The 15437-nt window shown below is 42.2% G+C and overlaps 1 protein-coding gene and 1 pseudogene across 1 annotated transcript in view; one reads left to right on the top strand and one right to left on the bottom strand.

Annotated features, from left to right (window-relative positions):
- The window catches only part of TRAPPC9 (trafficking protein particle complex subunit 9), a 521576-nt gene that overhangs the window by 27426 nt on the left and 478713 nt on the right, over positions 1–15437 (top strand). The window contains exon 5 of the mRNA XM_007464593.1: positions 2479–2505. Within this exon, the coding sequence (XP_007464655.1) occupies positions 2479–2505 (27 nt within the window). The remainder of the gene's footprint in view (positions 1–2478; positions 2506–15437) is intronic.
- LOC103070046 (60S ribosomal protein L31 pseudogene) lies at positions 5212–5585 on the bottom strand (annotated as a pseudogene).

The following is a 15437-nucleotide window of genomic DNA, read 5'->3' on the forward strand; positions in this document are numbered from 1 at the left end:
GTTGCGGAGCACAGGCTCCGGACGCGCAGGCCCAGCGGCCATGGCTCACGGGCCCAGCCGCTCCGTGGCATGTGGGATCCTCCCGGACCGGGGCACGAACCCGCGTCCCCTGCATCGGCAGGCGGACCCTCAACCACTGCGCCACCAGGGAAGCCCTGATCGATAATTTTATGTCTCCTGTTACATTAATAAGTTAAACCTCTGTTTCTTTTTCTTTTTCTTTTTTTCTTTTTTTGGTCACACCCTGCGGCATGCATGATCTTAGTTCTCCAACCAGGGATCGAACCCGTGCCCTCTGTATTGGGAGCGTGGGGTCTTAACCACTGGGCTGCCAGGGAAGTCCCAGCCTCTGATTTTCTTACACCAGTGTCTTATGAATTTGGTTAATGTGAAATCAGTTCATTGGAGGCTGATGATGCTGATAATACAATTTCTGAGCACATTGAGGTACTCCTGTCTGTGGAGACCTGGCTGGAGGGTGCTCCTTTTTCTCACTGTGATTTCTTCAGACAGCACCAATTATTATCTCCCCACCCCCTCACACACACAATGAGGTGAGAAGCCTTCTGAGTAGAGGCCAAATAATCAGATAGCAAAGTCGACCAGTCAGTAGACTGCTGCGTACCTAGAAGTGGGTTTAATAAAAGGAAAGGGCTTCCAGGGAGTCCGATTAGATGTTAAAGTTCATTTGGTAAAAGCTGTCCATTGTTTGTGGTTGAGCTTGTTCTTTGCTGTTCGGAAAGACTGGATTAGATGGATTAGCTTAAAAGGCAGAAAAGGATCATTTCAGGTGGTATTAATACATCCACACCAGTGAGAAGTGATAGTTGACCGCCTGTGCGAGGCATGAGACCGAAAGATTTTTACAAGCTTCATTAAACAACCTTAAAAGCTCTGCAATCTCAGTGTACTTAACATGGGGCCCGGTTCATCCCTGGACGCCCTAAGAGGTCGAGTAATTGATGATTGTGATTATGACTCTGAGGCATCGAAAAAGTCTCAATCATATTCCCTATTCAAAGGACATGGCACAGTATAATATATTTGACCAGGTTTTTCACTGAACAGGAAGTTTTTAGCACTATCTGGAAATCTCACATTCCCCAAGGTTCCACACAGCTCAGTGTCCCCTCAGTGCAGATCCGTCAGCACTCATCGTGGGCATGTTGTGGAGTGTGTGATGGTGCCGCATCCCTGGCTCCGCATCTGCACTGCAGGCTTCCTCATCCCCATCTACCTTGTAGGGTTGCCCTGACAATCACACATGATGGTTGTCAAGCATTGTGTTTGGCATATAGTCAGTATCCAATAGAAAGCACCTGTTTTTTATTATAATCGTGGCTTCTAGATGGCAGTGATTTTTAGTCTACATGTAAAAATGGAGATTGCAATACACAAAGTAGCTCTTAAGTAGCATCATGGGACCTATTCTCTATGGACGATTGAAAACATATGCTATTTCAGTAAGAATATATGTTATTGGGACATACCTTTCTGAATCTTGTTACCATGTTTAAAAATGACCATAGCTGGGCTTCCCTGGTGGCGCAGTGGTTGAGAGTCCGCCTGCCGATGCAGGGGACACGGGTTTGTGCCCCGGTCCGGGAAGATCCCACATGCTGTGGAGCGGCTGGGCCCGTGAGCCATGGCCGCTGAGCCTGCGCGTCTGGAGCCTGTGCTCCGCAATAGGAGAGGCCACAACAGTGAGAGGCCCGCATACCGCAAAAAAAAAAAAAAAAAAGATCATAGCTAATGATAAGCAGGACTCTTGAACCCAGTTCCTCTTAGGGTATGTTTTGCCATCATGGGAAGTTACATTCTATGGAGAAGGCTAATTGGGTCTCGTTGATATTTGGATGGTCTAATAGATGATCAAGCCTTTCAAAAGCTTCTTGATAATAATGAAGTTAACTGTTTTGTGTTGTAAACTAACTACAGAGCTGCCTTCTAGAAGTTGGAAATCCTTAGCTCGTGAAATGTCCAGTAAATCTGTGTGAATGTGTGTGTGTGTGTGTGTGTGTGTGTGTGTGTGCACGCACACGTGTGATTTTAGGAAGGAGTAATAAGTTCCATATAGCCTTCTGATACCTTTCTTCTCCAGGCCAAGGTGTGGGCGTATATTTATACAAATAAATTGATATTCTTCTGTCACTTGGCTTATTTGTGGGAATAAGAAATTCTCATACTTGTTTCAGAAGAGTTAGGGAGTATAAGCTTGGAAAGTGGGAAGGGAGAGAGAGAGGGAAGCACTTCACAGTTTGTGCAGGATGTGAGAAATAGTTTTTCTTTTCTTTTTTTCCTTCTAAAGCATAAAGGCACTGAATTGTAACATACTGTTACTCAGAATTGCTTTTCTGATCAGATACAAGTGTCTCAGATTTTTTGAGGCTATGTGAATTATGAAATGTGATTTAGCAGTTATCTTTAAAAGTAGTTTTGTTTTTCAAATAAAAGACCATAATCTGTTCTTTCTTCCAGGGGCACAAGAAGTTCTCATTGATCCAGGTACATGATCTATGTGCTTAGTTTCTTTTGGTTATTTTTTTAAGTGCTTGTTTCATGGTGGTGTGAATGAATGGTTTAAATTTCTGGATTATGATCTTTGGAACATACTGATTTAAGTAACTTTAAATCAGAACTGTTACAAACCTGATTGTTGTTTGTTCCTTGTTTCATGGGGCACCCTATTGATTTATGTTGTTTGTCGAAGAGGGAAATTCTTCCTCTAGCATGGTTAAGTGGATGATTTGCAGTGTGCTTTTAAAATTCTATGAATGCATTGAGCATGCCTGCCAGTTAATTTCGAATTTACTCATAGTAATGACTTTGCTCTGATCCTGTGGCTTATGCTCCTCTCAGTGTGAATTTGAATTCTCTGTTGCATTTTGTATGTGTGTTCTTAACAGGGAAAGACATTTTGCATTTTTTACAGAGGTGGGTTTTCCTTTCCCCCTTAATGCCTTCTGTAATTCATACAGCAAAATCTCTTTTATTGCAGTGTTTAATTATTTCGTAATGAGCTCTATTGTTTTCTGCCTTAATCGGACAATGACAAAGAATAATAATAAAAAATGAAACCCTCCCTTCCTTTGAAGGATGTAAATCAGATGGTCATGCTTACACATGCTTTGTGACCAACACATTTACTTTCATCTCATTGTGTATCTTGATTTTGAAATGAAATTGCTTCAGGTTTGTAGATTTTTGTTTTAACATTTGTGTTGCATTCTTTCTCTAGGCTGATGTTTCCTGATGGAGCTTGTGGAAAGTGTTTTCCTTCCTAGAGGAAGGGAAACAAATGTTTTGCTTTGTTTTTAGGAGACCTGAGTTGCTGATGAGAAAGCAGTTGAGGGTGGGCTGAGGAACTGAATGATACTCCCTCACCTCCCATCCAGAACTGATGAACGATGGAATCAGTGTTAGATGTGCTGGTATTTGAGCAATAGGAGTTAACGAGCCCAGACTGGCCAGTCACGCCTGATGGAAAGCACGGGAATCCCTGCAGGAGAATTAGGTGCTTCTACCAAGTAGCAGAGTAGCTTAGAGCTGTCAGAAAAATCAGTCGTATGTTGAGATTAAAAAAAGAATATAATATTTTTTATTTCTGAAACTTTTCAAAATAAGGTTGTATAGAGCTGAAATTGAGTTTCGAGTGCTGGGAGTAAAGTCAGGGTGGTTCTGTGGGGCTTTCGTTCAGGGAGAGGGTGAGGCTGGCAGGAAAGGACGCAGAGCCGGGGTTTGGCATCCCAGAGCGCCCTCTATTACGGTTCCAAGTGAGAAGCACGCAGACTCTATCTTCTTCCCCGAGGGAGAGCAAGGAGAGAGTTGAGATTCTGCCCGCCCCCCACACCGCCAGTTCGCCTGGAGCCCTTCTAGCCTCTGCTCACAGGGCTTGTCCCAGGACTGGCCGCAGCCTTCTCTTCACTCGCCAATGTCTCATCTGCCTTTCAGACGTTAGTCTCTTCTCTGCCCTCTAAACCCTGGCACATGTGTTGGTGGGGAATCACTTCGCGACTCCTGGGAGCAGTGTGCTGTGACTCTCCTTAGTCTCTGCTAGTGTTCTCTCGGCGGGTGGCAAAACTGTTCAGCTCTATAGAAAACCCAGCACGAAATTGTATCACTTTCATTTTATTTTTGAACTTTAAATGGATAAATTATTTGAAGGAAACTGTTTCAGAGTTTTTGCTGCCTGCTTTCCTCACAACCATTTCAAAGGCCAGAAGAAGTTTGACCGTCTCGGGAAGAGCTTCTCCAATCACTTCTGGCAGCTCAGCTTCCGAGCCCTTGATGGGCATTTGAAACAGAATGCTTCTTGGTGTCACACTGTTGTTCCTTGTCATTTCTGAATGTTGCATGTACATTCAACAGCTGTTTCAAGTGAAGTGATCTTTTGTCCAATTTCAGTTAACTCAAATTTGCTTTTCCCATTTTAATGTTGACAGGAGTTTCTTCTTCCTATAATGAAAATTAGCAATTTGCACTTACTATGTGAAGGCACTGGTCCGAGGTGCTTTTTTTTCTTAACAGTTTTAATACAATTTACCCATTAAAATATACAGAGGTTTTTACTCTATGACCAGAGTCGTGTATCACCATCAATCTTGGACATTTTCATCACCCCAGCAAGAAGCCCCGTACAGATTATCAGTCACCACCCATTTCCCCCATCCTCCCCCAGCCCCAGGCAACCACTCTTCTGTCTCTGGATTTGCCTGTTCGGGACATTTCGTATAAATGGAATCATACAGCTTGTAGTCTTCTGTGACCGACTTCTTGCACTTTGCGTGATGTTTTCAAGGCTCGTCCGTGTTGTATCGTGGATCAGTACTTCATGTTTTGTTTTTGCTGAATAATATTTCACCCTGTGGATAGACCACTTTTTGTTTCCCCCTTCATCAGCTGGTGGACATTTGGGTTGTTTCTACTTTTTGGCTGTTATGAGTAATGGTGCTGTTAACATTCATATATGTTTTTATGTGGACGTATGTTTTCAGTTCTCTTATGTATATGCCTAGGAATTAGAATTATAGGGTCATACGGTAACTAAATGTTTAACTATTTGAGGAACTGTCAGATTGTTTTCCAAAGTGGTTGTGCTATTTTACTTTCTCAGCAGCAGTGTATGAGAGTTCCAATTTCCCTGTGTCCTCATCAATGCTTGTTGTTAACTTTTGTTTTGGCAGTTCTATAACTTTACTTAACAATCAGCAGTTAGTTCTCATCCACATTAACTGTCTTTAGGTTTTTGATAATGGTGGCAGGTACATAGGTAACCAACGTACAGAGCTTGTCTGGTGCATCTTCATCTTCATTATGCTTCTGGACAGCTGCACATGGATACAATACGGGACATCCCTTATTCCTTTGGCCCTGACAGCTTTGTTGAGCCTGGTGTCAATGCGCACATCTGGAATTCCCATCTCCTTCATGGCAAATTTCCGTATTTCTTTGAGTGCCCGAGGGGCATGCTTCTTGAAACCCACTCCAGGGATGCTCTTGTGAACGTTGAGAGTGTATTTTCTGGTCGTCACCTTGTTGACGGCAGACTGGCCCTTCTTCTTGCCACCCTTCTTTGCGGGAGCCATCTAAACCCAGTCGACGAGAAGGCTCAGAGTGGAGTGGGACGAAACCAGGCTAAGCCCTCTCTCCCAGCCGGCCTCATGCAACCGCCCTTGGGGCTCCTGGAGCCCCAGGTCAGGGTGTTATCATCTGTTTGATTATAGCTGTTCCAGTGAGGGTGAAGTGGTTTCTCCTTGTACTTTTTTTTGTTGTTGTTGTCGTTTAAAATGGAAATAGAATTTTTACTTGTATTTGTGTATATTTACTAATGTTAAAATATCATAAAAGTATGCCATAATATATATATATTTTTCTTTTTAAAAAATTTTTATTGGAGTATAGTTGATTTACAATGTTGTGTTAGTTTCGGGTGTACAGCAAAGTGAATCAGTTACACATATGCATATACCCACTCTTTTTTTTTTTCCTTGCGTTATGCGGGCCTCTCACTGTTGTGGCCTCTCCCATTTGCGGAGCACAGGCTCCGGACGCGCAGGCTCAGCGGCCATGGCTCACGGGCCCAGCCGCTCCGCGGCATGTGGGATCTTCCCGAAACGGGGCACGAACCCGCGTCTCCTGCATCGGCAGGCGGACTCTCAAGCACTGCGCCACCAGGGAAGCCCCCCACTCTTTTTTTAAGATTCTTTTCCCATATAGGCCATCACGGAGTACTGAGTATAGTTCCCTGTGCTACACAGTAGGTTCTTTTTAGTTATCTATTTTATATATATAGTAGTATGTATATGTCAGTCCCAATCTCCCAGTTTATCCCTCCCCCCCCATCCCTGGTAACCATAAGTTTGTTTTCTATATCTGTGATTCTACTTCTGTTTTGTAAATAAGTTCATTTGTACCCTTTTTTTAGATTCCACATATAAGCAATATCATATGATATTTGTCTTTCTGTGTCTGACTTTACTCAGTATCACAGTCTCTAGATCCATACACGTGGCTGCAAATGACATTATTACATTCTTTTTTTTTACGGCTGAGTAATATTCCATTGTCTGTATGTATCATCTCTTCTTCTTCTTTTTATTTTTTGTTTTTTGCGGTACGCGGGCCTCTCACCGTTGTGGCCTCTCCCGTTGCGGAGCACAGGCTCCGGACGCGCAGGCTCAGCAGCCATGGCTCACGGGCCCAGCCGCTCCACGGCACGTGGGATCTTCCCAGGCAGGGGCACGAACCCGTGTCCCCTGCATCGGCAGCCGGACTCTCAACCACTGCGCCACCAGGGAAGCCCTGTACCATCTCTTCTTTATCCATTCTCTGTTGAGGGCCATTTAGGTTGCTTCCATATCCGGGCTATTGTAAATAGTGCAGCAATGAACATAGGGGTGTGTGTATCTTTTCAAATTATGGTTTTCTCTGCCTCCTTGTAGTTTTGATTTGATTTCCCTTATAGCTATTGATATTGAGCATCTTTTTCTTTTTTTTCTTTTACTTTTTTTCTGGTACGCGGGCCCCTCACTTGTGGCCTCTCCCGTAGCAGAGCACAGGCTCCGGACGCGCAGGCTTAGCGGCCATGGCTCACGGGCCCAGCCGCTCCGTGGCATGTGGGATCTTCCCGGGCCGGGGCACAAGCCCATGTCCCCTGCATCGGCAGGCGGACTCTCAACCACTGTGCCACCAGGGAAGCCCTCTTTTTCTTTTTTTAAAAATTAATTAATTAATTAATTAATTTCTGGCTGTGTTGTGTCTTCGTTGCTGCCTGCAGGCTTTTACTAGCTGTGGCGAGAGGGGGCTACTCTTTGTTGCTGTGCGCGGGCTTCTCATTGTGGTGGCTTCTCTTGTTGCAGAGCATGGGCTCTAGGTGTGTGGGCTTCAGTAGTTGTGGCACACAGGCTCAGTGGTTGTGGCTCAGGGGCTCTAGAGTGCAGGCTCAGTAGCTGTGGTGCACAGGCTTAGTTGCTCTGCAGCATGTGGAAGCTTCCCAGACCAGGGCTCGAACCCGTGTCCCCTGCATTGCCAGGCAGATTCTTAAGCACTGCACCACCACGGAAGCCCGTGAGCATCTTTTTCATTGTGCTTCTAGGCCATTTGTACAATTTCATTGAAAAATGTCTTTTCACGTCCTTTATCCATTAAAAAAAAAAATATCTTTATTGGAGTATAATTGCTTTACAATGGTGTGTTAGTTTCCTCTGTATAACAGAGGGAATCAGCTAAGTGCATACGTATATCCCCATATCTACTCCCTCTTGTGTATCCTTCCCACCCTCCCTATCCAACCCCTCTAGTTGGACACAAAGCACTGAGCTGATCTACCTGTTCTATACAGCTGCTCCCCACTTACATTTGGTAGTGTATATATGTCAGTGCCACTCTCGCACTTTGTCCCAGCTTACCCTTCCCCCTCCCCGTGTCCTCAAGTCCATTCTCTACATCTGCGTCTTTATTCCTGTCCTGCCCCTAGGTTCTTCAGAACCTTTTTCTTTTTCTTTTTCTTTTTTTTTTTTGATTCCATATATATGTGTTAGCATACAGTATTTCTTTTTCTCTTTCTGACTTACTTCACTCTGTATGACAGACTCTAGGTCCATCCACCTCACTACGGATAACTCAGTTTCGTTTCTTTTTTATGGTTGAGTAATATTCCATTGTATATATGTTCCACATGTTCTTTATCCATTCATCTGTCGATGGACACTTAGGTTGCTTCCATGTCCTGGCTATTGTAAATAGAGCTGCAATGAACATTGTGGTACGTGACTCATTTTGAATTATGGTTTTCTCAGGGTATATGCCCAGTAGTGGGAATGCTGGGTCATGTGGTAGTTCTATTTTTAGTTCTTTAAGGAACCTCCATACTGTTCTCCATAGTGGCTGTATCAATGTACATTCCCACCAACAGTGCAAGAGGGTTCCCTTTTCTCCACACCTTCTCCAGCATTTATTGTTTGTAGATTTTTTGATGATGGCCATTCTGACCGGTGTGAGGTGCTACCTCATTGTAGTTTTGATTCCCATTTCTCTAATGATTAGTGATGTTGAGCATCTTTTCTTGTGTTTGTTGGCAATCTGTATATTTTCTTTGGAGAAATGTCTGTTTAGGTCTTCTGCCCATTTTTGGATGGGGTTGTTTGTTTTTTTGATATTGAGCTGCATGAGCTGCTTGTATATTTTGGCGATTAATCCTTTGTCAGTTGCCTCGTTTGCAAGTATTTACACCATTCTGAGGATTGTCTTTTCATCTTGTTTATGGTTTCCTTTGCTGTGCAAAAGCTTTTAAGTTTCATTAGGTCCCATTTTTTGTTTTTATTTCCATTTCTCTAGGAGGTGGGTCAAAAAGGATCTTGCTGTGATTTATGTCATAGAGTGTTCTGCCTGTGTTTTCCTCTAAGAGTTTTATAGTGTCTGACCTTACGCTTAGGTCTTTAATCCATTTTGAGTTTATATTTGTGTATGGTGTTAGGGAGTGTTCTAATTTCATTCTTTTACATGTAGCTGTCCAGTTTTCCCAGCACCACGTATTGACGAGGCTGTCATTTCTCCATTGTATATTCTTGCTTCCTTTATGAAAGATAAGGTGACCATATGTGCGTGGGTTTATCTCTGGGCTTTCTGTCCTGTTCCATTGATCTATATTTTCTGTTTCTGTGCCAGTACCATACTGTCTTGATTAATGTAGCTTTGTAGTATAGTCTGAAGTCTGGGAGCCTGATTCCTCCAGCTCTGTTTTCCTTTCTCAAGATTGCTTTGGCTATTCGGGGTCTTCTGTGTTTCCATACAAATTGTGCAATTTTCTGTTCTAGTTCTGTGAGAAATGCCGTCGGTAGTTTGATAGGGATTGCAGTGAATCTGTAGATTGCTTTGGGATGTATAGTCATTTTCACAATGTTGATTCTTCCAATCCAAGAACATGGTATATCTCTCCATCTGTTTGTATCATTTTTAATTTCTTTCATCAGTGTCTTATAGTTTTCTGCATGTAGGTCTTTTGTCTCCTTAGGTAGGTTTATTCCTAGGTATTTTATTCTTCTTGTTGCAATGGTAAATGGGAGTGTTTCCTTAACTTCTCTTTCAGACTTTTCATCATTAGTGTATAGGAATGCAAGCGATTTCTGTGCATTAATTTTGCATCCTGCTACTCTACCAAATTCGTTCATTAGCTCTAGTAGTTTTCTGGTAGCATCTTTAGGATTCTCTATGTATAGTATCATGTCATCTGCAAACAGTGACAGTTTTACTTCTTTTCTGATTTGGATTCCTTTTATTTCTTTTTCTTCTCTGATTGCTGTGGCTAAAACTTCCAAAACTGTGTTGAATAACAGTGGTGAGAGTGGGCAACCTTGTCTTGTTCCTGATCTTAGAGGAAATGGTTTCAGTTTTTCACCATTGAGAACGGTGTTGGCGGTGGATTTGTCATATATGGCCTCTATTATGTTGAGGTAGGTTCCCTCTATGCCTACTTTCTGGAGAGTTTTTATCATAAATAGGTGTTGAATTTTGTCAAAAGCTTTTTCTGCATCTATTGAGATGATATGGTGTTTATCCTTCAGTCTGCTAATATGGTGTATCACATTGTTTGATTTGCGGGTGTTGAAGAATCCTTGCATTCCTGGGATAAACCCCACCTGATCATGGTGTATGATCCTTTTAATGTGCTGTTGGATTCTGTTTGCTAGTATTTTTTTGAGGAGTTTTGCATCTGTGTTCATCAGAGATATTGGCCTGTAGTTTTCTTTTTTTGTGACATCTTTGTCTGGTTTTGGTATCAGTTATGGTGGCTTCTTAGAATGAGTTTGGGCGTGTTCCTCCCTCTGCTATATTTTGTAAGAGTTTGAGAAGGACAGGTGTTAGCTCTTCTCTAAATGTTTGATAGAATTTGCCTGTGAAGCCATGTGGTCCTGGGCTTTTTTGTTGGAAGATTTTTCTTTTTTTTGCAGTACGTGGGCCTGTTACTGTTGTGGCTTCTCCTGTAGTGGAGCACAGGCTCCGGATGTGCAGGCTCAGCGGCCATGGCTCACGGACCTTGCCACTCTGTGGCATGTGGGATCCTCCCGGACCGGGGCATGAACCTGTGTCCCCTGCATCGGCAGGCGGACTCTCAACCACTGCGCCACCAGGGAAGCCCCTTGTTGGAAGATTTTTAATCACAGTTTCAATTTCAGTGCTTGTGATTGGTCTGTTTATATTTTCTATTTCTCCCTGGTTCAGTCTCGGAAGGTTGTGCTTTTCTAAGAATTTGTCCATTTCTTCCAGGTTGTCCATTTTATTGGCATAGAGTTGCTTGTAGTCATCTCTCACGATCCCTTGTATTTCTGCAGTGTCGGTTGTTACTGCTCCTCTTTCGTTTCTAATTCTGTTGATTTGAGTCTTCTCCCTTTTTTTCTTGATGAGTCTGGCTAACGGTTTATCAATTTTGTTTTTCTTCTCAAAGAACCAGCTTTTAGTTTTATTGATCTTTGCTATTGTTTCCTTCATTTCTTTTTCATTTATTTCTGATCTGATTTTTATGATTTCTTTCCTTCTGCTAACTCTGGGGTTTTTTTGTTCTTCTTTCTCTAATTGCTTGAGGTGCAAGGTTAGGTTGTTTATTCGAGATGTTTCCTGCTTCTTAAGGTGGGCTTGTATTGCTATAAACTTCCCTCTTAGAACTGCTTTTGCTGCATCCCATAGGTTTTGGGTCGTTGTATCTCCATTGTCATTTGTTTCTAGGTATTTTTTGATTTCCTCTTTGATTTCTTCAGTGGTCTCTTGGTTATTTAGTAGTGTATTGTTTAGCCTCCATGTGTTTTTATTTTTTACAGATTTTTTTCCTGTAATTGATGTCTAGTGTCATAGTGTTGTGGTTGGAAAAGATACTTGATACGAGTTCAATTTTCTTAAATTTACCGAGGCTTGATTTGTGACCCAAGATATGATCCAGCCTGGTGAGTTTTCCATGAGCACTTGAGAAGAAAGTGTATTTTGTTGTTTTTGGATGGAATGTCCTATAGATATCAATTAAGTCCATCTCGTTTTTTTTTTTTTTTTTTTTTTTTTTTGTGGTACGCGGGCCTCTCACTGCCGCGGCCTCTCCTGCTGCGGAGCACAGGCTCCGGACACGCAGGCCCGACGGCCATGGCTCCCGCGCCCAGCCGCTCTGCGGCATGTGGGATCCTCCCAGACCGGGGCAGGAACCCGCGTCCCCTGCATCAGCAGGCGGACTCTCAACCACTGCGCCACCAGGGAAGCCCAAGTCCATCTTGTTTAATGTGTCATTTAAAGCTTGTGTTTCCTTATTTATTTTCATTTTGGATGATCTGTCCATTGGTGAAAGTGGGGTGCTAAAAGTCCCCTACTATTGTGTTACTGTTGATTTCCCCTTTTATGGCTGTTAGCATTGCCTCATGTATTGAGGTCCTCCTATGTTGGGTGCATAAATATTTACAGTTGTTATATCTTCTTCTTGGATCGATCCCTTGATAATCATTATGTAGTGTCCTTCTTTGTCTCTTCTGATAGTCCTTATTTTAAAGTCTATTTTGTCTGATATGAGAATTGCTACTCCAGCTTTCTTTTGGTTTCCATTTGCATGGAATATCTTTTTCCATCCCCTTACTTTCAGTCTGTATGTGTCTCTAGGTCTGAAGTGGGTCTCTTGTAGACAGCATATATATGGGTCTTGGGCCCACCGCTCTGCGCCATGTGGGATCTTCCCGGACCGGGGCACGAACCCGTGTCCCCTGCATCGGCAGGTGGACTCTCAACCACTGCGCCACCAGGGAAGCCCTCCAGGTTTCTTTTGATGTCCAGTTGTATGGAATATCTTTTTCCATCCCCTCACTCTCAGTGTGTATGTGTCCCTAGGTCTGACATTGGTCTCTTGTAGACAGCATATGTACTGGTCTTGTTTTTGTATCCATTCAGCCAGTCTGTGTCTTTTGTTGGAGCATTTAATCCATTTACATTTAACGTAATTATCTATATGTATGTTCCTCTTACCATTTTCTTAATTATTTCGGGTTTGTTACTGTAGGTGTTTTCCTTCTTTTGTGTTTCCTTCCTTGAGAAGTTCCTTTAGCATTTATTGTAAAGCTGGTTCGGTGGTGCTGAATTCTCTTACCTTTTGATTGTCTGTAAAGGGTTTAATTTCTCCATCGAATCTGAATGAGATCCTTTCTGGATCACTGAAAGGTCTTTTTAGATCCTTTATCCATTTTTAATTGAGTTATTTGTCTTTTTATTGTTGAGTTGTAAGATTTCTTTTTATATTGTAGAAACAAGTTCCTTATCAGACATATGGTCTACAAAAATTTTCTCCTATTCTGTGTGTTGTTTTTTCACTTTGTTGATGGTGTCCTTTGAAGCATAGAAGGTTTAAGTTTTGATGAAGTCCACTTTATCTAACTTTTCTTTGTTGCTTGTGCTTTTGGTGTCATATCTAAGACCTGAGGTATTTTAAAAGCAATTTAATTCTTACAACAGTTCTAGGAGATAGGTACTGTTGTTATCCCCAGTCTGTAGGTGAGGAAACGGAGATGCAGAAAAGTTCATTGACTTGTCATGGGTACAGCTAGTTAGTGGTGATGTGGGAATTCACACCCACACATTTGTCTCCAGCGTCTGTTCTCTTAACTACCATAGTCTATTCCTTTCTGTAGGAATGGTTAATTAAAAAGCCTTTACTTCTTTGATTTCTTACTATTTTTTTCTCATTAGGGACCTCGTCTCTTCCTTTATAATACTTTCAGAACTCAGTGTAGTTTTATTTTAGGTCTAATGTAGGCGGAAGCATTGCTATCAGTTAATACCGCATTACTTACCCTCCAGTGATGATTGTTGCTAATTGACCTAATAAAGTCATACTTAACTCTTTTCTGGTCATTACACTAAAAGAAGAGTCATGGCTACCGAATGCTCTAAGAAAGTATATGATTTATTTTATTTTGCTAACCAATGAAAGAAAAATCCCAGTGTTGACATAGGTTGTAAATTTTCCAGAATAGGGTCATTGTCTTCCTTATATTTCATTTTGTTTGGTCACAGTGTCTAGATAGTGCCTTATTGTCTGGCAGATTAGTTAGAGCATGGTGCTCATGAATCATTGTAATGACAGAATTTTGACAACAGTATCTGTTGCTTCACAAGAAAAGAGATAATATAGAAATACTGCTCAGATTTATTTTAAAAGCCTGGAATTTTGAGACGAGTTCCACAAACCATACAAAGGTATTTTCATTAATTTTAGCTCTTAGACACGTTATGGTTACATAGCAGAGTAAATTTATGAACTAGATTTGACAGGAGAAGTGTAATATTGATTATTTGTTTTAATTAAAATATTATGCTTTGGGGCTTCCTTGGTGGCGCAGTGGTTGAGAATCTGCCTGCCAATGCAGGGGACACGGGTTCGAGCCCTGGTCTGGGAAGATCCCACATGCCGTGGAGCAACTAGGCCCGTGAGCCACAACTACTGAGCGTGCGCATCTGGAGCTTGTGCTCCGCAACAAGAGAGGCCGCGACAGTGAGAGGCCCGCGCAGCACGATGAAGAGTGGCCCCCGCTCGCCGCAACTAGAGAAGGCCCACGCACAGAAACGAAGACCCAACACAGCCAAAAATAAATAAATAAATAAATAAAATAAAATAAAATATATTATGCTTTGGATAAAGTAATTTAGTGCCCATGAATGAACAAAAATAAGTTTGCATTTATATATGACAGGGGGGCAGCCTTCCTAAATATATATATTTTGATCTGTTTTTTGGAGTAGTTTTACAGCTTTTCAACAATGTTCTAACTTTACGATTCTATTTATTTTTTGTTATTTTTTAATATTAATTAAATTTTTTTTTGTTTATTTATTTACTTATTTTTGGCCTCATTGGCTCTTCATTGCTGCTTGAGGGCTTTGTCTAGTTGTGGTGAGTGGGGGCTACCCTTGTTATTCTCTTTTTATGGTTTTGCCGTTCTTTCTCCTGCATCATTTGTGTCTGTTTTATTCCCTCTTATTTGTTATTATTATTTTTTAAATTAATTAATTAATTAAATTTATTTTTGGCTGCATTGGGTCCTTGTTGCTGCGTGCGGGCTTTCTCTAAGTTGCGGCGAGCTGAGGCTTCTCATTGCAGTGGCTTCTCCTGTTGCGGAGCACGGGCTCTTAGGCGCGCGGGCTGCAGTAGTTGTGGCTCACGGGCTTAGTTGCTCCGTGGCATGTGGGATCTTCCTAGGCCAGGGCTCGACCCTGTGCCCCCTGCATTGGCAGACGGATTCCTAACCACTGTGCCACCAGGGAAGTCCCATTCCCTCTTATTTCTGCTTCGTTTTACTTTTGTTGACTTTCTAGCTTGTGCCTCCTATACTGTCTTGCACATAATAGGAACTCAGTAACTTTCTCTTGAATGAATTATTAAACTGTTGTTGGACTGATACTGGGGAGCCCTTGTGATGATTTTTTTTTTCCAGCTTTTCCCCACTTCTTAACTATGCTCTTCCTTTCCTCTAGCCTGGGTTTCAGCCTGCCTGTGGCATTGATTTTTCCTGTCTGTAGACGCCTTGTTTCACTGGTTCACAATAATGTTACATGTGGGCTGTCAAAACTTTATAGGTGTCAAGAAAGATCAAATCCATTGCGCACTGGTATTTTTAGAGTGTGTTATTCTTTTATTGAGTGAAATGAAATCAGTCTGACCCACTAAGCTCTCCCATGAGCTATGCTCTTTTTACCTTCTTACAGGTTATATTCTTCCCGGTTTCTGCATATGCTTTTTCCCCCGCGGCCTCTGTACTGGAGTTAAGTCAATCATTAAGGGAACGCCCATTATCAGTGGTGTCTTTTTTTTTTTAAATATGGAGGGAAAATTTGTTCCTTCTCCCAGGTTGGGGGCTTCTTGGATGAGGTGAGGTACCATGGGAAGAATGAAGAGCCCACCTCATTCTGATTCCCACTCT

Source organism: Lipotes vexillifer, unplaced genomic scaffold, assembly GCF_000442215.2.
Source record: "Lipotes vexillifer unplaced genomic scaffold, Lipotes_vexillifer_v1.1 scaffold394, whole genome shotgun sequence".
NCBI lineage: Eukaryota > Metazoa > Chordata > Mammalia > Artiodactyla > Lipotidae > Lipotes > Lipotes vexillifer.